Raw genomic sequence first — 23,809 nt, forward strand, 5'->3', positions numbered from 1 at the left:
AAAACAGAAAGTCTCCCTCTTTTAAATCTCTGTAACCTCCTTCCCTTTAATCTCCATTTGACAGCTCCAGGTTCCTGACACCAAGCTGGGCTCATCCCCATATCCCTCCAAATTCTGCCTGGTACCTTCCCCACAAGGCTACAGCTTGGAGGGGAGTGTTGGGGGCAAGACACCCCCCCCGAGAATGTTTCTGCCCTCTGCCACCCCTCTTACCCTTCCTCAGTCAGAGTTCGTCTCCCTCCTGTTTTCTGGAATATTAGGTACCCCTGTTTTCTCACTCACCATGGCCTTCCTCACCTCCCAGTTGGTTAGGGCCCCATCTGTCCCAGACAGTGAGTCTTCATTCAGGGGTTGTCTTGTCCTTATCTGTCACCTCCCTCCAGAGCCAGAGCACAGTCAGTGTTTGTTCAATGAACTGGCCTCTTCTGCTCCTCAAATATGCCCACTGCTGGGTCTCCTCTCCAGGGGCAAAGAATCTTCTCCACAGGCCAAGAGTTTCACAGACAAAGCAGAAAAGGCCATTCAGTTCCACAGACATGTACAAAGGCTGCCAGTGGGGGTGGGAGCTGAGCACCCAGCCACCTCCCACAAGGGCCCACAGCCCTGCCTGATGGAGTGAGGTGGGAAGTCGCCACCTTCAAGATCACCTGGAGTGGTGGGTGGCTGGTACGGGGAAGGGGTTCGCAGAGGAGACTCTGGCTTCTCCTACCATTATTACTCTGTTCCATCCCTTCACTGCCAGCACCCTGCATCTGCAGAATCACCGGTTACCACGTTATCACGCCGTCTCCACCCTTCCCCACGCAAAAGGGTAATCGTGTGCGGCATGCCTCTGCCTCAGAGCAGGGACAGACTGCTGCCTTCCCCAGGCACCGACTCTCCAGCCTCCTTGGGAATCGCTATTCAGGAAGATGTCACACGCTCACCCTGCGCTCCCCAGGATGGCATTTGCCCAGAGCACAGAGGCTGACCTTTCATTCACAGCCTGGTGAATGAAAGGATCCTCTGTGACGGTAGATGGGCCGGCCCACAGAGCGGCGTCCCCCAGGTCTTCATCCGTCTAGGTACCAACGAAACACCCCATCCCGCCACCATCGGCCCTGCCCTGCCCTGTCCTTCATGTCTCTGTTAAAACGCCAGCTGTGGGTGTGTCGGGAGGAATCTAGCAGGTCCTCTGGCTGGGCATTCCACAGGCTTCCTTGGGCTCCCCTTGGCATCAGGTTCTGCTGATGGGAGTTGGACCAGCCAGGTGACAGAGGAAGGTCACAATCTCCTCTGATTTCCCTGAAAGACCTGGGTGGCATTTTTCACTTCACTTCATTTTGTCTTTGGAAACTCTTAGTACATAAAAGAGTCTGTTCATAAAACATCTAAATGACAAGTTGTTACCCACAACTGGACACGAACACAGAGAAGACGATTCCACTACTGTGAGGAAAACCACTTAGGGTTCTGACCCCAGCTCTGGGGCTGACTAGATGGGGGACTCTAGACAAATCCTGTCCTGTAAAATCCTGTAAAAAGAGGGTGTCGGGTGGCTCACGTCTGAGGACCCACCAGTATGGACAGTGTGAAGCTGATGCCACGATTCTAAAATAAGCACTTCTCTCTCCCTTTTCCCAGTCTCCCTAATTCAAACCATCATCCACATCTTACTACTTTATTGCATTTTATTTCGACCTTCACAAGAAAGTTTGCCCTGAGTTGCTCAATCAGGGGCTTCCTTTCCTTAGGAAACCTGTTGACTTGGCCAAAGGGACCTTTCATCTTTGCAGTGCCTTATGCCAAATGGGTATATCATGTCCTGTAATGGGGCAGGAAAATTCTTGGAGAGCTCGTAGATGGGTCTTTTGTATCAGTTCTTCCAGACAGGGTTTAGGGAACAGGGCTTTGCCATCTTCCATCGATTCCAAGATGCACATTTTTGGATCTCTGAAATCAGGACTTACCTCCCAAACAGTGGCATCATATCCTTACTGTCGGTCTGAAGTGAAGGCAGGTGTTCCGGAAGATGACCACACTGATTCTGCCAGCCATTGGGGCCACCCAGCCTCAAAGTGTTTGACGTTAGATTCTCTGCTCGAGGTTCTTTTGTTTTTGTTTTCTTGTTGTTGTTGTTTTGTTTATTCACTTGTTTTGAGGTTCTTTTGGATCCCACTGATTGTGCAAATACAGAAAGCAAACCTGCACGAGTACCATGGACCTGGGACTCCTATTCTCAGTGGAGGATTTTTCCATCCCTCTACCCAGTGTCAAGGTTGAGACACACACGTTCCCTTGCCTCCCCTTCCTGCCTGGTGGCTTTATTTCCCATTTACCCTTTCAGTGAGGGTGTCCCAGCTTTGTATGTGGAATCTCCTATTGGACTTCCCATCCTGGGCTTTTTTTTCTTTATTTTGGCGTCATAAAATAATGATGCATTTACATTTGATGAAAATATGCTTTCTTACAGTGGATGAAAAAAGTTTCTCTTACAAATGTTATATATGATATTTGAAGCGATCCAGCATGCAAATAGAATTAGAGGTAGGATTTTAAAGAAATGGTTTCATGGGATCACAATCTCATGCCTCATCCTAAACCACTCCCCATCTGTGCTGCTCACTGGGCATCCCTGCCCCCACCAGCACGTCAGGCTGTTGACTGCCTGGCGCCCATCATGGCTCCGCATGACTCTTGGGGTGAAGGCAGAGCTCTTTAATACGGCAAAGCCCTGCTGGTCCTGTCTTCTCTCCAGCCCCATCCACGCCATACTCTATTCTCTCCCCTCCAGCTTTCTTCCTGTCTGAGCAATTTCAGCTCCAGGCCCCCTCCCAGTACAGAGCCCTGGCATGACAGCTCTGTGGGGAGCACTACCTTCTCCCTGGTTTGCTTAGCTGATCTCAGCTCCAGCGTCACCACCTCAGGGATGCCTTCCCTGACTAGATCATCCTCCACTGCAGGCTCCTGCAGTGCTGCATCCTTCTCTTTCATTGCATAGGTCCCAGCTGCAGTTCTACCTTTGCAGAATGTTCTTGATGAATGTTGGAATCCGTTACTGGACTGCAAACTTCGTGAGAGCAGGAAACATGCCTGTTTTCACTCAACATTGTATCCCTGGGGCCAGGCTGAATGCCTGGCAGTAGATAGGTGCTTAGAAATTCTTTGTGAATGCATAGATAGATGTGTCTTGGTGTAACCTGCCCCACAGCAGAGAGTAAACTCTTGGAGACTGGGGTAGTTAGGGGAAGCAGAAGGAGCGACGGACATCATCAGAAAGTCTCCACTTTTGCCACTATTGTGACCTTGGGCAAATCACATCCTCTCTGTTTCCTCAGCTCCAAATTGGGAATAACACCTACCCCACCTATCTGATGGGGGGTTTGTGAGTCTGTGAAGGCACTTTGAAATGATACGATCTGTTCCCTCACCCCCAAGCTTCTAGCACAGCACTGGGCCCACACTCCACACTCTTTCTCTGTGAGCTAGTTGGCTGGCCCCTCCTCCGGGAAAAGGGAGACAAGATGATCCAGTCCTCAGGGAGGGGTGCGCACAGCTTGAGGTCAGGAAGGGAGCACTGAGTCTTGGGCTCCCCAATCTTAATGTCCACCCTCTTCAGACCTTAGGGACATGAGAAAAGGAACCTGCTTGTTGAGTCCTTTCTGGCCTTCATTCCCAACACGAGATTGGAGCCGTTAGCCAGAGGTGGGAAGTGGAGAAGGGTGAGATGCTGCCCCTTCTGTCCTATTCTGCAGGTGATCTTCACACAGGGACACAGCTGGATGGGAACGATAAACTGCGTGCCTTCTAGGACACACTTCTTAGGACAATTGCCTGAAGGTATAAGGCTTCCACCTGACTTGGCAAAATACATGAAAATGCTTACTTTACCTCTGGGATCTGAACTTTTATATTAACGTGGATTTTTACAGTAGAGCCTATTTCTTCCCATATACTTCATCTTAGAGTCAGGCATCCTGGGTTTCTGTTGCATCCATATCAACTAGCTATGAATGAACCTCAGTCATTTTCCCTCTGGAGGTCAATTTCCTCTTCAGTTACATGGAAATGACAGTAACAACAATCATAATACCACCTACCTTCCTGTCTCACAGGTTCCTTTAAGGATCAAAGCCATAAATGCTTGGTAAGTGAAAAGTCAATAATAAATGAAAAGTAATCTTTTCTCTGTGCATTCAGAATCCCTCCTTCAGCAGCAGGAAAGCACCAAGCCAACTGACTGTTATCCCTAGTTAACTAGAATATTACCCAAGACCTGCAATCTACAAGGCGGGAAGCGAGATGTGAACAAATCCATTATCACAAATCAGTTATCAGGTATCTCTCCAGGGCTAGCCGTCCTCCCTCTGTAGGAGAGTACACTGACGGGTGTTCATCCTCAATCGTTTTAACAGCTTAGCTGCCCTGCCAGCCACCCTCCCAGAAAACCAGGCTGGTGAGAGGAGGTACAGAATGGATAACTAGCTAGCCCCTCCGTGATTCTGCATTCTGGGAAGAGGGTGGAAGGCTATGCTACAGACACACACCCCTGCAGGAGAATACTAGTCGATGCCCTGGCAGGGCAGTTGGGAACAGGCTTCAGCAAACCATCCAGGATGCATTCCTGACTCGATTCTGGTGCTCAGAGCTTCAAGCTGGCCTAGACTTCCTCACTGCATGATCTGTTGAGCAGCTCCCCTAGGCACTCACTAGAGTCCTGGCAACACACGGAGCTGGGGCTGTCCATGCTCCCACTCTCCAGCTGGAAGCCGCCCACCAGTTCCTGGAGCCACTGTAAGTCTGCCAAGAGCTCCTGCCCCAGGGCTTCAAACTGCACCTGCAGATGGTCCAGTTTCCTGGCTGTGCTCCCGAGGCGGGACCCCGTGGCCCGGATGTCCTCTCGCAGGAGCTTCTTCGAGGACTCTACTTTGCGGAACTCGTACCTGAGCTGGGACAGGTCGTGCCGGGCTCTCTCACTCTCCTCCCGGTACCAAGCCTCCTTCTCATTGTAGATGGAGACCAAGGTCTCCACATCGTCCTGGATGGTGTCACGGGCCCCCGCCAGGGCCCGGCATCCCTGGTCCACCCGAGCCACGTCCTCGACCACACAGGCAAAACGCTCAAAGTTGACATAGGTGTTGTCGGGGGGCATGCTTGAGTGGCATTTGAGGGTGTACTCTCTCAAGCGCTCGGTCTTCAGCTGGGCGGGCTCTGCCTTGCGCTGTTCAGGGGTTCTGATCTCTCCTTTGGACTAGGGGGTGTTTAGACAGAAGGGCCAGAGTTACTTTGACGTCTGCTCCAAGGGCAGTCCGAGGTGCAGGCAGACGGCACACGAGCAGCCTCTTTGCATTCACTGCATACGCCAGGCCACGGGAGGACCAGGGCGGAATGATCACCCACACAGACCGTAAGAAAGGTCAGGTCGAGGAGGACGGGTGCTGCCTGCACACTCATTTCAGGGCAGGGTGGTCCACGGCCATTAGAGAGGGTCTCCACACGCATAGCATTTAAGGGTGCTCGCACAGACAAGCAGGCTAGAGCCAGGATTCTGCAGGCATCCACTCAAGGGAGGAAGCATACAAGGCCATGGCTGATGGGGGGAAGCTGGGGGCTTCTCTCCCTCATGGCTGGTGGGCTCCCTGGGCCTTGGCAACACTCAGCAAGCTGAGCTAGGAGGCAGCCCACCAGACTCCCTAGCTCTGTGGTCTGGGCCCAAACCTGGAGGGCCCGTGGCCTTCCCCATCCTTCAACAAGCAGATGAACCTGGCCTTCTCCAGAGCACTCCAGCCCTCCCTGCTCTCCATCTCCCGTGGGCCTCTGCCCCTTCTCATCTGCACCCTCAGATCATCCTCGCCAGCTCTCCCATCTAACAATTTCAGTGAATGGGAAGTCTGGTGACACCCCTGGGAGCACACATCTCATCAGTCAGCAGAACTAGGGCCAGAATCCCACTCTCCTGATTCCTATCCTACCAAAGTGCTTTTCATTGGCACTTCACTGTGCCTAGACTGCAACGCCCTCTGAAAACCCAGCAGCTGGAAGCCCAGTTACAAGGCGGGTTAGGCAGGGAGTCACCTTTGTGTCCCCACCCTCCCCAGAGAGAATGGAACTGCCCTAAGGAGTGGCTGCCTCTCTCTCCCAGCAGGCCTCCACCTCAGAGCCCCATTCCCTGAAGTCTCCAGGGGCCTGAGGAAGCCAGTGACCGGTTTGAGCGTCATCCTTTACTCAGGACTTCGAAAGTCAGAAACAAGGAGCCCCGGTTACAAAGTTGAGGTTTTTAACTGTCACTGATCTCTCTCTACAACTGAGGAGTCCTGATTTCTGCTTTGAGAATGACAGTGACGTGTCCTCTGACAAAGAACCCTTTGTAAGATGGGCCCAAAGAACAAGGAGTTCAACTGACATTCGTGAAGGTTTCATTTCATAAGTCACCTGAACACGTGAAATAGAAACTTAAACTTGTAGACCTATTTGAACAAGCCCAGACCCTTAGAAGCCCCCAACTAGCTTTCGTCTGTGCTTGAGGGTCAGTGTTTCAAGCAAAGGCCTTTCCATAGGTCCCCTGCCTCCGGCCGCCCCAGGCAGTCCCCGGCGACAGAGCAGGGAACTGCTCACTGGAACTCATCACTGTGCCCTTACCGTGATCCAGGGATGTCTGAGAGCCTCTTGGATCGTGAGCCGTTTCCTGCAACGAGGATCAGAAAACAGTGATGGTCCATGAGAAGCTGAGGGCAACAGTCTCCATTCTCACTCTTCTTAGACCTCCTTTTTGGCATTCTTCAACCACTGCCATCAAACTAGAATAATAAGGTGGATGGGGAACTGGCTGCATTCTCCGCATTACAGAGAAAGTGGTCCAGGAAGACACCTCAATAAAATGACATCACATAAACCCTCATCTTTGGTCCCAGAGTTGAAGGGGCCGACACCACACTATGGAAGAGTCATAAATGCTCTCCACCGCAAAACCTTTGGTCTCTGTTTTTCTGTCTGCCTCCCGGATCCACTCTCTGCCCTTCCCTGCTCTGTACCCATGTAGGGTGATCCCATCCCACCTAGCACTGATCTTCAATAGGGAAATTGGGCCCCTGCACTTTAGACGACCCCGCTCTGCCCCTCTCTAAAATCTGTGGGACCAAGAGGATATGGTCTCCTAAAGACTGTGGACCTTACCCCTGCCTCATCTAGGCCGTGCTCTGGGTACCCAGCACCCTATAAGCCCCTGCCCATCTCCTTCTTCGATCACACAGCCACGGGGCTCACCCTGGGCCCTGCAGAAGGTGTGGGATTAGCAGGTCTCCTATTCTCCCACTGTTCTGACCCCTCTGGGCCCACTTCCGCCCACTCCCATCCTGAACTGACTTGAAAACCCTGCCACTTTCCTTTTTGAATCCTAGTTCCAGGTGCCTTTGGGACAGACCACAAAAGATAATGAGCCCTAGAGAAACCCAGGTTGACTTCTACACACACACACACACACACACACACACACACACACACACACACACAGAGTTATTTGCATTTCAGCAGAAAAAGAAACCAGAACGACTTGAGGAAACAAGATGAATGCCAAGTCTTGACCAGTCCATACTCCTCAGCACCTGCCCAGATTAGACCACAATGGTCGATGATAGCCCATGGCAAAGCAGGGACAGACGGACACGGCTTTGGGAGAGGTGGCAGGAGAGGGTCAGTACCTGAGAAGCCACTGCCCTCCTCTGTTCTCTTACCGGGTCTCTTTAACCAGAAGCTTCCGAATGAAGTCCTTGGCCAGCTCGCTGGTCTGGCTGAAGAACTCCTCATCAAAGTTGTAACTCACTGCTGTGATATTTGCCAGTGTTTCCTGCTTTGTGTCTCCCAGAAAAGGGGATGCTCCACTGAGGCTGGGCACACAGAGAGGACACACATGACTGTGGGAAAGTAGATGCAAGTGGGGGTGACGGACTCTGGGAACCCTGACTCGTACTGCTGTGTGGGCATGGGAGGCTCCCCGCAACCCTGCTGCCCTCTCTGGGGGGGGCGGGCAGTCAGCAACTCTTCAAATGAGTCCAATTGAATACAATTTATGGAGCTCCTGTGACAGACAGAAGTACCTGTGATAGAGAGAAACCGTGTCTTCAAGGGACTCAAAAGGGGAGGGGAGACAAATACAGAGACCTGGCTCTTCATAATCTCCAGCAGAGCACAGAATAAAACAGGAGGCCAGAAAAAGGGCTGTGGGAGCACAGGACAGAGGGGAGGCCCAGAGCAGGCTTCATGGGAGAGCTGACATTTGCATCAGTTGTGTCCTGAAGAACGAAGAGGTCATCAGCAGTCACAGAAGGAGCTGGAGGGTCTTCTAGGCTAAGGGAGCAGCTTGAGCATAAAGCCTGAGAAGTGTGGCAATAGATGGGCCGTTAGGGACTGGAAGGGTGAGTGATGTTCCCCTGCAGGGTCTGTGGGGAATGTGTTGTTCAAGTAGTGACTCCTGAATCTACTGTCTCCTGACTCATGATCCAGATGTGCCATTGTCCCAGAGGTCCCTGTGCCCTACCCTAACCCTCCATGCGCTCCCTGCCTCGATTAATGATGTCACTTCATGAACGTACCCAAGCTAGAAACACAGAATCTTTGACTCTTTCTCCTGTTCCCTCACCATTTCTATCGGTTCCATTTCCTAAATACCTCTTAAAGGTCATCCCTATCTCCATTGACACTTTCTTGGGATAGTGAAAGCAAGGTACATTGGAAAAAAAAAATCTGATATTTCAATCCTGGATATGAATCCCAGCTCTGCCACTCATGTATGAACTAGGAGAGTTACTCAACCTCTCTGAGCTGCAGTTTCCTCATCTGTAACCTGAAGAAAAGAAAAGTCTCCACCTCACATGACTGTTGTGAATAAGTATATATAAAATGTTGAAGAATAACTATATAGAGACTGTTCCGTGCAGTCCTGGCCCATACTAAGAACTCTGGAATTGATGGTCATTATTATTGTCATTGTTAGCACACAAAGAACCCTCTATGACTCCCTGTTTTCTATAGAATCACATCTGAACTCCTGAGCAAGGCATCAGAAGTTGGTCCACACGCTCCATATATTTCACCACACTTACCAAGCTCACCGCTCCCTTCCTCGGCTAGGACAGCCCTTTCTTCCCTTTCTACCAGGAGAATTCATCTCATTCCTTCTAGCCCAGTTCAAATCAATCTCTCTCTTCTCTGTCTCGCCCTCCCCCTCTCCCATTAAACCTTCTGCAGTCCCAGCAAACCAGTGGCTCTCCCATCTGTGTCTCACAAAGCCATGTTCATACCTAAAGGATAACCTTGGTCCCACTGGGTAAGAGTTCGCTGTCCGGTGTCTCCCACACACACAGGGAGCTCCAGGCAAGCAGGACAGATTCTCCTTCAGGTAGTATCCTGAGTGCCTGGCACAGTGCCCACCATGGAGCAGGCAGCCAATAACCTGTATGGAATTCAATGAGCTACAAGAAGATTGTGTGCCCTGGAGACACTGGAATTCCATACTCTTTTAATATGGAAACCAGAGTTCTGAAGATATCAAGGTGTCGAGAGTCAACATCTGAATATTCTGGCTCTAGTCTGGAACTATACAGCAATGCAGCAAATTCTCTCTCTCTGCAAATTCCTCCTTCAAGTTCCTCCAGGGCTTTTAAAAAATACTGATGCCTAGACCCCGCTCCTAGCGATTCTGATTTCATAGATCTGGAGTGGGGCCTGGGCCACAGTAGATATTGAAAGGTCTGGCGTGCAGCCAGGGTTGAGACCCGCTGCTGCAGCTCGGGGGACAGGATGGGCGGGGTGGGGGGGGAGGCGGGAGGTGTCTACCACATCGCACAGAGCTCCCAGTCCAAGGGGAGCCAGAGGGATGCTTTACAGGGATGTTGAGGGAGTTGAGTGCTGGTGCCCCATCCTTCATCCCCTCTGGCTGTGGGCTGCCTCTTACCCAGAGTGCCATAAAAATACCATTTTCCAGGAGTGCTGTGAGAGGAAACAGTTGGGAAGTACTGATGAAATGAACACCAAGTAATCAGCCGTGTCTGTGTCTGAGCAGTGCCAGGAAGTTTGCACGTCGGCTTATTTAACCCTCACAACACACCCATGGCAGGAAGTTTGTGATTCCTACTTTTCTGATGAGAAAAACAGGCCCAGAGATTCAGTCTCTGCCCCAGGCCACAGAGATGGAAAGTGACAGGTCCACTACCCGATGCAGGAAATCTCTGCTTAAGCACTTAATACTTCAGTGACAGGAAAGAGAGACTCTGGGGAAAAGGGAAGAGAGAGAATGTGAGAGGAAAAGGGATCTTGAGAAAGGCGGGAGGAAAGGCAGAGAAAGAAGAGGCAGGGTCAGGAAGGCCATGGCAGCTTGAGGGCTGTCCCAAGGCTTCGGAGTGAAAACTGACATTTTCACAGGAACCCTAGGTCCGGGTGAGGCTGAGCGGTGGACCCCCGACCACAGGAGGGATGCAGACACAGTCTGTGCGGGATGGAGGGCTGCAGGCTGCTCTCCTGGGTTCCTGCCCAACCCCAAGACGAGGGTCAAATGTATGAAATGGAGCTGAGAGTACTTAGCCTCAGGTTTGCTGTGTGGCTCTAACACATCTGGTCGTGGTGGGTACTCAGGAAATGTCAGTCTGTCTGTCTGCCTGCCCCCTCTCATCCCTCCCGCTCCCCCCTGGATCTGAGCTGGGTCAGAGCCCCGGGATCAGTGATACTCACAGGATGTAGGTGATGACGCCGATGCTCCTGTAAAACAAAGAACCGTCGAGTCAGGGCTGCGTGGCTGTCATCCCAGACCAGCAAGGGACTCCCCACGCGGTTCTGAGGGCCCTTTCATGGCAGCCCCTGGATGCCATCTCGAGTCCCACGCCCCTCCCCACTCCACTCTTCAGTAGCAGCCTGGGACTTCTTTGGAGTCATCAAGCCCTGGACGTTGAGTCCAAGGACCCAGGTTCAAGATCAGGTACTCCCGCACATGCAGGCTGCGATGATCACCTCTGAGCCTCTTTCTCCTCTTAAAATGAGGATAATGAGAACTACCTCACAGGACCACTGGGAGGATTTTAGAAAACCACGTGATCAAGCTGCTTAGCCAACTGTAGAGCGTGGCTCACATGAAATGAGCCCCATCTGTGCAGAGAATCCATCACCGCGGTATCCCCCGGCCCAGCACAGCACCTAGAACATGAGGCTCCCGGTAATCACCTGGCTGACTGGTGGAGTGAGCTACCGTCACTATCATCTTTATCGTGGCTGCAGCAGGCCTCGGGTGAGCCTGCACCTCCAGCCTCACCTCTCCCCTTGTTCTCTGCCTCGGCCGTGTGCTCACTGGCCGCAGGTCCAGCACACCCAGAAGAGCCAGGGGCTCTGAAAGGTCAGTGTGAAGGAAGAGGTTTTCACGGTCAAGGGGGATGTCAGCCAGAGCCGGGGTCTGGACCACCTGGGCGGCCTGTACAACTTACCACATGTCAGCCTCCAGGCCCAGGGGCTCATAGTTCACAATTTCTGGAGCTGAAAGAAGCCATGTTGAAGAGTCAGCAGGGGTATGAAAATGAGAAGAGAGGATCGTAAGGAGTTTGAGGGAATTTGGTGCCAAGTGCCTCCATCCTGAGCCCTCGCTAAGGAGAATCAGAGAGGCAGATGGGGTTAATCTGGCTCTAAGGATTCTGAGGAAGGGAGCTGCCTTTTATCCTGATGGTGAGGAACACGGGACAAAGGGACTCCTGGAAAAGGAAGAGGAGGGTGGGGAGAGGAAGATGCGGGAGGGGACCATGCGGCCTAGAACAAAGCCTGCTTGAGAACTCTCCACTGGAAACCAGTCAGGTCAGCGCTGGAAGGCGATGGAGGAGAAGAGGAGGCAGAGAGGGAATCCACGCTCCTCTGAGTCTGTCTGAAAGAGGGCAAGTCCCACCTGAGGAGCAGGAGGACGTTCTGGTGGCCACTGAGGTGATGAGCCTGTGGTGCCCGAGGGGCATCCAGAGGAAGGTGTCCAGGAACAGGCTGGGTATTGGAGGTGGGGGTGGGGTGGACCAGAGCCATCACACAGGTGGAAACAGGAGCCGTGCGAATGCTGCCATGACCAGGAGAAGGTGCAGAGTCTAGGAAAGACGACTCTACCTGGGACAGAAGAGGACCAAATGGTGCCTGGTGATCAAGCCCATAAGCCCTGGGAAGCAAGTGTTGAATTTCACACTCACTGTAGTGCCCAGAGAGTGCTGAGTGTGGGCAGTGGAGATAAGGGTGCAGACGACTCTCTAAAAAAGCTTGGTGATGAGGGGCTTCCCTGGTGGCGCAGTGGTTGAGAGTCCGCCTGCCGATGCAGAGGACGCCGGTTCGTGCCCCGGTCTGGGAAGATCCCACATGCCGTGGAGCGGCTAGGCCCGTGAACCATGGGCACTGAGCCTGCGCGTCCGGAGCCTGTGTTCCGCAACGGGAGAGGCCACAACAGTGAGAGGCCCGCGTACCGCAAAAAAACAAAAAAACAAAAAGCTTGGTGATGAAATAGAGAAGAGAGGATGATAACTAGGGAAGGGAGAGGGATTGAGACTTTTTAACCACGAATGGAAAAAGGTGGGGAGTGGGAAAGGCTAAGTTTGTTCATCTAGAATAATATCAAAACCTCTGCATCTATAGGATGTGCCCCCATCCCACCCTCCCAGATGCAGGGAACCACTCTCCTGGCTTATTTTTCAGCTTCCTAAAAATGATGCCATACTGCATGTGATCTACTGTCACTTGACTTTATTTCCCCACTCAACATGATGCTTCTAGCGTTCATTGAACGTTCATCCATGGTTTTTCATCTTCACTGCTATATAATAGTCCATTGTGTGAATATAGATCATCTTCTAGTCATTCTCTTGGTGATCATTTGGATGGTTTCCACTTCTTTTATTCTTTTATTATATTATTATCTTTTATTGGAAAAACATTGCTATGAACTTTTTTGTACCTGTCTCCTGAGACACACATGAAAGACTTTCTCTAGGACAGTGATATTCAAAGTGCAGTCTGCAGGCAGTCTGCAGACTGTCACTGGTCCTGACAAGATATGTACAGAAATTGACAGTAAGCATTTAGAGACTTGCATAGCAATTGGACATTGCTGTGACACTCAAACCGTGATCATTTTTCTAGGAATTTATTTTTATTGTATCTTACTGAACAAGCAGTCCAGGATAGACGTTTTTTTTTTTTTCCAAGTGGTTCACCATAGAGAGTTTGAGGAGCACAGCTCACTTTCTAGTGCTCATCTGCTCGATATACATACACACTCATTTCTGTCCTTCAGGTGCTTTTGTTTGTCCATTTCCATCTGTGCTTTTCATCTTCTTTCTTGTCTTTTTTTTTTAAATCGCTTTTTGTTAGTTTTCTTATTCTTTTTTTCCCCAGCTTCTACTTTTGTAATGGCTACCGCTGAGACTTTACTATGAATATCAAATAAATTCTAACATAAATCAATATTTTGACACTCCTCTAACAATACAAGAAACTTAGAACACTAATTTCGAGTACTCTGTCCTAGCTAACGTTATTTTCTTCAGTTTCTGGTTCTTTTTTTCAGTCCTACAATTAAAGCTTCATCATCAGCATCATCGTTATCATTTTCTAGGAAAGAAAATAATTATATTTGCCTAATGTTTTACTGATTTCTTTGCTCCTATTACTTCTTGCATTGAGAACTCCCTTCAGAGTCATTTTCCTTAATTCAGAAGTACATCTTTTGGAAGTTCCACTAATGAAGGTCTGCTGGAGGTTAACTGTTTTGTCTTTTTTGTTGTTGTTCTTTTTTGGTTTTGCTTTTTTTCTGAATCCCTTACCTTCATTGTTGAAATATAATTTCTCCACAATTATGGGGTTTTTATTTTTCCTCAGCTCTTTGGAGATTATATTCTATTGGACATTGGTTTCCATTGTTGTTTTGAGAAGTACGCTGTCAGTCCAGTTATTGGTTTTTGTTTGTTAATTTTTGTCTTTTGTAGGTAACCTGTCTTTTCTCTCTGGCTGATTTTTAAGATCGTCTCTTTGTATCTGGTGCCCTATACTTTAACTATAATGTGTCTAGGTATAGATTTTTTTTTTCTGATTGATATACATTGTCCTTTCTGTATCTGGGGATGCATCTTTTTACATTAGATCTGAAAATTCTCAGCCATTCTATTCAGATATTGCTCCTGTATTGTCTTTATTCCCTCGTCCGGGAATCCAAATAGACCTATGTTAGGCTTCTTATTTTAAACTTATTCCACTTATCCTCTCTTTAATATTTCTATATCTTTGTCACTCTGTGGTATTCTAGCTGATTTTTTCCAGCTCAGTCTTCCAATTCTTTAATTCTCTCCTCAGCTGTGTATAATCTGCTGTTTGCCTCATCCACTGAGTTTTAAATTTCAATGAGTATATATTGAATTTCTTAAAGTTCTATCTGGTTCTTTTAAAAATCTGCCTGGTCATTTTTGAATCTCTTGTTGCCTGCTCATTCTTGTGAGTCTACCTGTTATTTCTATATACATTCCATTTATTTAATAGTCAACATCTGATAATTTTAATATCCTACATCCTTGAACATCTAAATCTTGCTAGTCTCTGATAAATGCTGATATGTATACTTGCCTTTAGGAGAGGTCCTCCTATTGAATATTCTTGCTGCTCGAGCTCTACGTTCATAGGTAGGACAGGTGATGCTGAAGGAGTTACTTCACTTAAAGATTTATCTTACTTCCTATGAGTCCAGAATTGCATGAAAAATAATATTTTTCTCAAGAATCCAGTTTTGTAGTGAGAGGACCTTTTGGAAGACCTGGTCCACCACACTCCCAGGAGCTGACACTTTTTAACCCTGGTCTCAGGTTAAAATTTCAAAGAATGATGGGAATAGGGAAGAGTGCTTATAACCTGTGTTCAGGGGTCTTGGGAAAAGGAAGTCATCATAATTTGGTCAGGGGCTTAGAGAAACCACCCTATATATCTGTAAGGTGCAAATAAGACCAGTTCTGGGCTGGAGCTGTGTCACACTGGCTCACAAGAGTCAACTGTGTGCATCTTTGCCCAACTCTGAATTCAGTGACAACATGTTGGTAGGTTGAAATTGGCAGATGCTATTCAACCTAATTAGGGTTGTATTCTGTTTTGTTTTGAGACCTGGTTGTTAAGACATTTACCAGTATACCACTGGGAAAAACCCTCCACAGTCTGGCTCCGCCCATCAATATCCCACTGACACTGCCAGCCCGTGTGAACCCTCTGATCCATCTAGAGTGGACAGTGAATGGTCCCTGATAAATGCACTCATTCTGGCCCTTAACCCCTGCTGTGGTAACTCTGAATCCAGGATGTGCACCTCCTCTACCCTGGCTCCTTCCCGACCCCCCTTAGATCCTCCCACACCCACAGCGACAGCACTTTGTCCCTCACTGACTCAAGGCCAGGACTGATCCCACTGACCTTGTGAGAGTGGATATCTTGTCTGAACAGTCTTTCAGAGCTGTCTATATCACTCCCCTTACACTTAACCACATCCTGTCTCGTGTCACCTCTTCCATGACTGCCCTGAATTTCTAGTTGAACCATTTATTACCATTCAACACTTGGTACGAACTTAAATAAACATGCATTTTTACCACATATGTGAATGGCGGGCAGCAACTGCTATCCTGCACAAAATTTGAGACTAGACACCTGCACCCCAGGTTCAAGTTGGCCCTGCCACCAACTCACTGTGTGACCCTGGGTGCGCCAGTCTGAGTGTGGCTTCTTACTATCACTGTGTCCCCAGTACCTAATATCTGTCATATAGTAGGTGGAGAATAACCATTGGTTGACCTTAAGTAAAATCCCCTAGCTCTCCAAGTCCACATTTAAACTAGATCAGGTGATCTGAAAACATCCTTTCAGCACTCTTATTTGATGGTTTGATGTCTTGTTTCCAAAACTAAATTGAACACTCCTTGAGGGCAAGGTCTTCTTATAGAGGACAACGTGGTCTAATGGAAAAAGCACAGGCTTTGATGTTGGATGTATCTGTTTTTGAATCTCTGCTCTACCACCTACCGGTTGTTTTGCCTTAAACAAGGCACTTGATGGAGAAGATATTTTAAATCTGCTTCATTAGATCCTATAAGGATTAATTTGGACAATGCCTGTAGAGCACCAGGCATAGTGCTTGGTACACAGCAAGGTTTCCCTGCCAGGGGGTCTGTGGGGCCTCTGCAGTTTCATTCCACAGTGGCTGCAGAGCTGCTATGTGTGGCCTGAAAATCTATCAGGGTGGATGTTCTGACGCATCCCGTCTTCCTTTTTGATTAGACTGTGGTCAGAAGTTTGAGCCCCCAGGCTTTGAGGAGACCATTCCCTCCCTCCATCTCTAAGACCACTCCAACTCCCAAAGCAGAGAGGTGTTGGTTCTGAACTTTCATTCCTTTCCCCTCTGCAAAGCTGTTTCTTTATGACCATCCCCCCTCCCCCCCGACCTGTGGTGCAAGTCCCACCAGGCCTAGTCCAAGGCTGAGAGACACAGAGGGAAGACAGAGCCGCCAGGGCTCTGCTGGAGCTGGGCCTCCTGTGCGTGAATGAAGGCCAGGCACACAGGAGAGGCGAGCAGCTGAATCTGGCATCTGGCAGAAGATTTCCCTTCTCTTTTTCAGGAAATCAAAAGCTACTCCAGAAAAGGTTGAGTTTATGGGAATGCAAGAGGGCGAGGTAATTTTAAATGTTCATAATCTCTTCTAAGAGCAGGCAGTGGAGCCAGCTCTGGGAGGATTTAACTCTGCAAAGGCCTCTAGCCCCACCTGGCCTCTCACTGCCCCACTGGGCGCTCAAAGCCAGCACCTGGACCCTCATCCAGAGGCCAGTGAGACACTTCCTTCCCTACCCATTAGATTTCTAGGGGGTCTCCAAGGCATCATCTCTCAGCCCATAGGCCACAGCTCCAGACGCAGGGTTTACTACTGGGATTTCTCTACCTCCTGATCCCAGATTCTCAGTTGGGAGAGAAACAGGCCTAAAACTCACCAACAAATTCTGGCGTCCCAAAAATGTTCTTAAATTCAACTCCATCTTCTATTTCATGAGCCAGGCCAAAGTCAATCAGCTTGATGTGTGGAATGGGAATATTCTTGTCCAACAACATAATGTTTTCTGGCTGGAGAACAAAAAAAGAGAAGAAAAGGGATAAAAGAAAAGATGGTAATTAAAGCCCTATTTTATGTTTTTGCTTTGGTTTTGGGGTGGGGTTTGGTGTTCTTTTTTGGGACACCAAAACAGCATAAACACTTTCTTGTTTTTGTGTCCTCAGTCTTCTCCTGTGAACTCAAAAACAGCCACAACGCCAAGGGCAAGGCCTGGGTTTTACCAAACCTGCTGCTGACAGCAGAACCAGACTCTGGCTTTAATCCTGTTTCTGTCTCTGAATGGCAGATTCCTTTAATGCAGTGCCTCTGTTTCCCCATCTGTCAAATGGGGCCAGGGAGATACTTGCAGCATTTCCTGTAAACAAAACCACTGCCTCTCTGGGTGTATGTGGGTGGGGAGGGGCACTGCAACATAGCCTCACTTTACACATGGCTTATTGACCTCCATTTTCCTGACCACCTCTTTCCCCTGGCTGGTCAGCTTCCTGTGGACAACACTCCCCTCCTGTAGACTAACGGTATGGCTCACACTTCTCTATGTGTTTAACTAACATTGGCCCTCAGTGGAACACAGGAAAAAAACACCTAATTTCCAGGGAAAATACCAGCTGCCCAGACTATTCCCAGCCCAGTAAAACAGCTGCCAGATCTTGGGCTTCCCTGGTGGCGCAGTGGTTGAGAGTCCACCTGCTGATGCAGGGGACACGGGTTCGTGCCCCGGCCCGGGAAGATCCCACATGCCGCGGAGCGGCTGGGCCCGTGAGCCATGGCCGCTGAGCCTGCGCGTCCGGAGCTTGTGCTCCGCAACGGGAGAGGCCACAACCGTGAGAGGCCCGTGTACCACAAAAAAACAAACAAACAAACAGAAAAACAGCTGCCAGATCTAACACAACAGTGGGGGGGGCGGTGTGTACATAGGGGGACAGCCCTGCCCTGGCCTCACTCAGCCCAGGCACCCAGTGAGGCTAGAACAGGATCCTGAGCCTAGCCTTCTCACTCCCACCCAACCACGCAGAGCACTCAGTGGGTGAGCAGGTCCCTCTGATTCATCTTCTTCCCTGCTACTCCTCGCCAGGACCGTCCTAGATCCCATTTGAAATGGAATGCCTTGAAAACACGCATCTACACAAAAACTGGTACACAAATGTTCACAGTAGCATATTCAGAATAGTCCCAAAGTGGAAGCAACACAAATGTCCATCAACTGATGAGAAGGTAAACAAAATGTGGTATATCCATACAGCAGAATACTATTCAGCCATAAAAAGGAATGAAGGCGGAGAAAAAAGTATAAAGGAATGACGTACTGATACATGCCACACCATGGATGAACCCTGAAAACATGGTGCTAAGTGAAAGATCAGTCGCCCAAAACCACAGATTATATGACTGCATTTATATAAGATACCCAGAATAGGCAAATCCACAGAAACAGAGTAGATGAGGAGTTGCCTAGGACTAGGGGATTGCGGAGTGACTGCTAATAGGTACGGGGTTTCCTTCGGGGGTGATGAAAATGTTTTAAAATTGATTGCAGTGTTAGTTGTGCAACTTTGTAAATTGTAGACTTTAAATGGGTGAATTATATGCTAGTGACATATAAATCTCAATAGAGCGGTTTTAAATCAATAGATAAGTAAATAAATAAGTGTTTAAGAAAACTGAATGCCCCTGTTTCTCGAAGTACTGGAGAATTTCCCACCTTGCACTTTTGCTCTCATCATCTACCTGGAAAGCCTCTGCTCGGTCTCGGCCCACTGAAATCCTAGCCAGGCTTCAAAGTCGAACTCAGTCCACCTCTTCCTTGAAACCTTTCCTCAGCGGCACTGAGCCTTCTCCCCCCACCCACAGACGTGAACCCTCCCTCCCCCGGGGCCCCTTCATGCTCATTGGAACCTTTCTGCTATGACAGTTGTCACACTCTCTCTTGTCCGACAGTCCTCGATGTCTATCCTCGATGCTCTACTGGACCCTCAGCTGGAGGGAGGATTCGGGTCTTTGCATCTCCGCCCCCCACAGCGCAGAGCTCAGAGGGGGGCAGGTGGAGGGTGGCCCTAAAAGTTGGCTGAACTGATTCTGAATCTGCTTTGAAGACAGCCCAGGTGTCCCCATCCCGAACTTCCCGGCTCCCTGGTCTCTGTGACCTCACTTCACAGTGGCTGGAACTTTCACTCAAGTGAGTTGGACGAGGAATCCCTCCTTTTTTTAAAAAAAAAATATGTTTCCTTTTGCATTTTAAAAGTGTGTTTATTCTTTTCCCCCTCTGGAGATTTCTCTCAACTTATTTTGAAACTGTGTCAAAGTCCTTTCCCAAGGCAGAGCGGTTCCTTACACTCTGCAGAAAGGAGAGTGAGGGCAGGGGGAGGTCAGGACACAGGATGCAGGCTTGGGGCCCCCTCCAGTGCCCTGACCCGGCCCTCCAGTGGCTGCCCAGGGACTCCAAGCATCCTGGCACCCCACGTGGTGAGCTGAACCCTCCCTGCTGCCCACCATCTCCTGAGCAGGGGGCTTCTCCTCCCTCCATTCCACCACGTTCCTCAGCCACCTTTTGGGAACTTCTCTCTTCCTGGGAATGGCCCTGAGGCTTCTCCCTGGGGCTGAGGGGCCCGGTCCGGTCCTCCTGACCACCACCCAAAACCTCTGAACAGGGCTGGGAGCCGCAGTGGACAGAGGCAGACACACTAGCCCTGGTGGTCCCCAGGACTGGGGGGCAGTAGGGATGGGGGGCAGGGACCCCACAGGAAGGAAGGAGGAACAATTGGAGGCAGGATTCTCCCAGGCATTCCTGGAGAATCCCTGGGAGAATCCCAGGAGATTCTCCCTAAGAAGTGAGAAGTAAGTCAGAAAGAGAACGACAAATACCGTATGCTAACACATATATATGGAATTTAAGAAAAAAAAATGTCATTAAGAACCTAGGGGTAAGACAGGAATAAAGACACAGACCTACTAGAAAATGGACTTGAGGATATGGGGAGGGGGAAGGGTAAGCTGTGACAAAGCGAGAGAGTGGCATGGACATATATACACTACCAAATGTAAAACAGATAGCTAGTGGGAAGCAGCCGCATAGCACAGGGAGATCAGCTCAGTGCTTCGTGACCACCTAGAGGGGTGGGATAGGGAGGGTGGGAGGGAGGGAGACGCAAGAGGGAAGAGATATGAAAACATATGTATATGTATAACTGATTCACTTTGTTATAAAGCAGAAGCTAACACACCACTGTAAAGCAATTATACTCCAATAAAGATGTAAAAAAAAAAAAAAAGAAGTGAGAAGCGTCCTTGCCTCACATCCTCTCACCTTGGTGGCCCACAGTCCAGGGGAAACAGCCTCTCCACTGGCTTGTGAGAACCTCCGTGCAAGGCCACGTTTTCTCACCTGAGTCCTGTCTGTCCCCTGCCCCACCCCAAGAACCTATCACAGCAGGTGACTGCTCCCCTGCGTGGGACACTCTCCCTGCACTGTCCCTACCCCCAACCTGGCTAATTCACATTCACATTTCAGCAAAAATAGTACCTCCTCCAGAAAGCCTCCCCCTGCTGCCCACACCCGCCACTTCTCCAGTTCCCATCAAACCCTGCACCTCCCCTATTTCAGTGCTTTTCCCACTACCTCGAGCTTGTCAGTTTACCGACCTGTCTGCCCCACTGGGCTAAGAGCTTCCCGAGGGTTTAACTCCTATCAACTACCCAAAGGTTAGCATAGAGCCTGACATCCACCAGGTGCTCGGTAAATGTTCCCCAAATGAAGACAGGTGCCATTTAGTAAATCCCTACAATGTGCAGGTCCAGTGCTAACCAGGCACATGACATACTTTATACCTCACTGACCCTCTCACTACCTTATACGGTGGCTGTTTATCATTCCTCTTTCTTAGGAAAAGAAACCAAAACTGAAAAAATACTGATTCATGGACCAGGGAGTTTAACCTCTTTCTGTCCGACTCCAAAGCCTGTGCTCCCAACCACTAGACTAAATGGTCCCCCTTCCCTGCTTCTCAAGGGTCCTGGGAATCTATCCCAGGAAGAAGTGGGAATGCAGCTTGGTCCTAGCAGCCTGGGGCAAATTCGCACCCTGGCTCAGGCACAGCTATTTTCCTGCCCCGACACCTGTTTCCCATCCCAGGATGCCTTTCTTCCTGTGACGCTTTCACCCTGGTGAGCAGCCCCACGCCCCGCCCTTGGCCTGGCCCTCGTGCTGTGTCCAGAGACTCAGAAAGGAGCGTCAGGACCTCCTGGGCTGAACCCCCTCATTTCAGTGAGAAAACAGAAGTCCTGTCAAAGAGAGTCCCAAGACAGGTCTGCATAAAGTGATGGGGGTCTAGGGGTTTCAGGCTGGGAGGTGGGCCCCCCAAGAATGCTCTGCTAGGTGGTGGAGACCTGGGTCCTTGTCCCCACCTCACTCACTACTCACAAGTTGGATCATTTGGACCAGATGCACCTTCACCTCAGACCAGCCCTGACTGGGAGTACACAGAGGTCGCAGGCTCCCCGCCACCAATGCTTCCTACTTCCTGCCCAGGCTACCAAGGAGATCCTAGGCTGGCCAGGGGACCTGGACCCCATATCTGCAGCTTCTCCGACTTTCAGCAAGGCTTCCTTCTTGCTATCCCAACCTCCAGTAATAATCTGATGAGGCGAGGAAGCAAGGTAGGGACTGACACTTACTGCACATCTACCAAGGCAGGCATTGCACTAGTGCTCTGTGTCATCCTTGCAGCCACCCTGAGTGGCAGGTACTATTATCAACCCCATCCCACAGATGAGGAAACAGAGGCTTAGAATGATAAAACATGCACATAATGGCAGAGTCAGGATGAGCTTCCCGGGAAGTCCAGCTCCTGCTCTCTCCACCACAGCACCCTATTTGGTTAAATATCTTCAGTGGTCCTACTGACCACCAGAGAAACTCCAAATGCCCTGCCTGATATTTGAGGCATCTGAGGCTCTGCACTTTCCAGCCTCACTGCCCATCACTTGCCTGCACCTGTCCTATATCCCCTCAGGATGAGCATTACCAGGCCCAGGACGACATCTCTATTCCATCCTTTACTCTGGCTCTTCCTCTTGCCTAGAATGCCTTCCTACTCTTCCTCACACTTTCAGAGCCTATCCCCTATCTCTGCCCCCTTTTATTCCCTTGCTTTTCCATGAAGCAGCCCTTGACCTTGTGCTCTAACCCCCTCAGCACCGAACATGCTTATGAGTGAGTGGCCCTAGTTGCAGGCTGTCTCTCGTATCGTGATGCAGCTTTCCTGGGTGGTAGCCTCCTTGGGAAAAATTTCAATCAGTTTTAAGGTTCCTGGCATCCCCTATGGTGTCCTGCATCCTGCACGTTTCATAACAATTTGCTGATCTGAACTGAAGGAATTGGGGGCTAGTGGCTCTTCCCTTTCTGGGCCATGGAGGCCCTCTACCACTAGGGGCGCCCGAGAGCACACCTCCCCACAGCGCTGGTATAGGGCTGGATCAAGAGGGAAAAGGGACTCAGGGAGGGTCTGAAGGGTGGTCTGAGGGCAGCAAAGAGGCAGTTCCCCCAAGGGTTTGGTCTAAGCTTCTTCGCTTCCCCGCTCCCCAAACAGGGTAGGGTGGTGGAGAAGAGCCCAGGCCTGGGTATTGGGAAATTCCAATTTCAACTCCACCACCCAAGGCTGTGTGAGCTTAAGCAGGCTACTTCCTCTCTCTGGGCCTCTGTCTCCCAACTCCAAAATAGACCCTGGATGATAGCCAAAGCCTCTTCAAGCTCTAGGCCCTGTAGCTGCCAGGTGGTACATCCTCCAAGCTGGCTGGGCCAATTCCCACTCCTCTGGGCCCCAAGGCAGGACCACAAAGCCTCAGGTCTCCTGGTTCCAGGGCAGGAAAGAAGAGCAGACTGCCAAGCCAGACTGCCCTTGGGATAGTGCAAGCCCATCCACACTCCCTCACTCCTGTCATTCTCCTCCAGCTTTATTTACTTCAACCAAATACTTCACCCACACACCTGACGTCACCTCCAAAGCACGGCTGGAGGAAGGGATCACATTTCCATAGATGCTGCCACTGCCGAGCCCAAGGCCCATGGCGTAGTCACCAGGAGGTGAAAGTTTCCCCACCTGTTAAAATAAAGCCACCAACTCAGTCCATCAGGCAGACAGCTGTGGGCCAATGTGCCCTTTAGCAGCCCAGTGGATCTGGCCTGAGGCACCTACTATGGTGCCATCTGGAAGCTGATCCTCCGGGGGGGACCCCTGTCGGGTGATCCCTACTGGCCTGGTACAGCATGTCTAAGAGCCCCTGCAGGATGAAGGCAGCCTCAGGGGATCTATGAAGTGAGGTTCCAAAGACCAGAGCTTAGAGTCAGGCCTGGGTTCAGATTCCACCTCTACCTCTCACAGTGAAACCTGGGCAAAGTCATTGGACCTCCTGGAGCCTTGGTTTCCCCATCTGCAAAATGGGAACACCTACCAAGGCATACAGTGTCCTGAGAATTCAGGGAGATGGTCCATGTAAGGAGCGGTGCCCAAGGAGATTTCAGAGCAGGGTGGCTATGTTTGCTCTCTCCTTTCAGGGATGCAGCAGTGACAACAGTCATCCCCGGGAACTTTACTGAAACCCTGCTAAATCTGAAGAACATGCCCTTCGCAGACCTGCCTCCTCCCCCACTCATCTTCTGCTTGCCTCCCCCCATCCCGTTTCCCCCCCAGACTCACAATGTT

General features: G+C 50.1%; 1 protein-coding gene across 12 annotated transcripts in view; it reads right to left on the reverse strand.

Annotated features, from left to right (window-relative positions):
- DAPK2 (death associated protein kinase 2) overlaps window positions 1-23,809 on the reverse strand; it is a 137,227-nt gene that overhangs the window by 8,917 nt on the left and 104,501 nt on the right. For 5 of the 12 annotated variants that reach the window (XM_029236631.1, XM_029236630.1, XM_029236632.1 and 2 more), the window contains 6 exons: window positions 16,993-17,122; window positions 11,445-11,493; window positions 10,702-10,728; window positions 7,710-7,862; window positions 6,619-6,664; window positions 283-5,230 (listed from right to left, as the gene is read on the reverse strand). In XM_029236631.1, coding sequence (XP_029092464.1) covers window positions 4,640-5,230; window positions 6,619-6,664; window positions 7,710-7,862; window positions 10,702-10,728; window positions 11,445-11,493; window positions 16,993-17,122 — 996 coding nt within the window. In that variant the 3' untranslated portion in view covers window positions 283-4,639. Of the gene's footprint in view, window positions 1-282; window positions 5,231-6,618; window positions 6,665-7,709; window positions 7,863-10,701; window positions 10,729-11,444; window positions 11,494-16,992; window positions 17,123-23,094; window positions 23,207-23,809 lie in introns of all 12 variants that reach the window. The other 7 variants (XM_029236634.1, XM_029236633.1, XM_029236635.1 and 4 more) reach the window with 5 other exon arrangements.

This window comes from Monodon monoceros, unplaced genomic scaffold (genome assembly GCF_005190385.1).
Source record: "Monodon monoceros isolate NGI ecotype Baffin Bay Population unplaced genomic scaffold, NGI_Narwhal_1 Super_Scaffold_21, whole genome shotgun sequence".
NCBI classification, from domain to species: Eukaryota; Metazoa; Chordata; class Mammalia; order Artiodactyla; family Monodontidae; genus Monodon; species Monodon monoceros.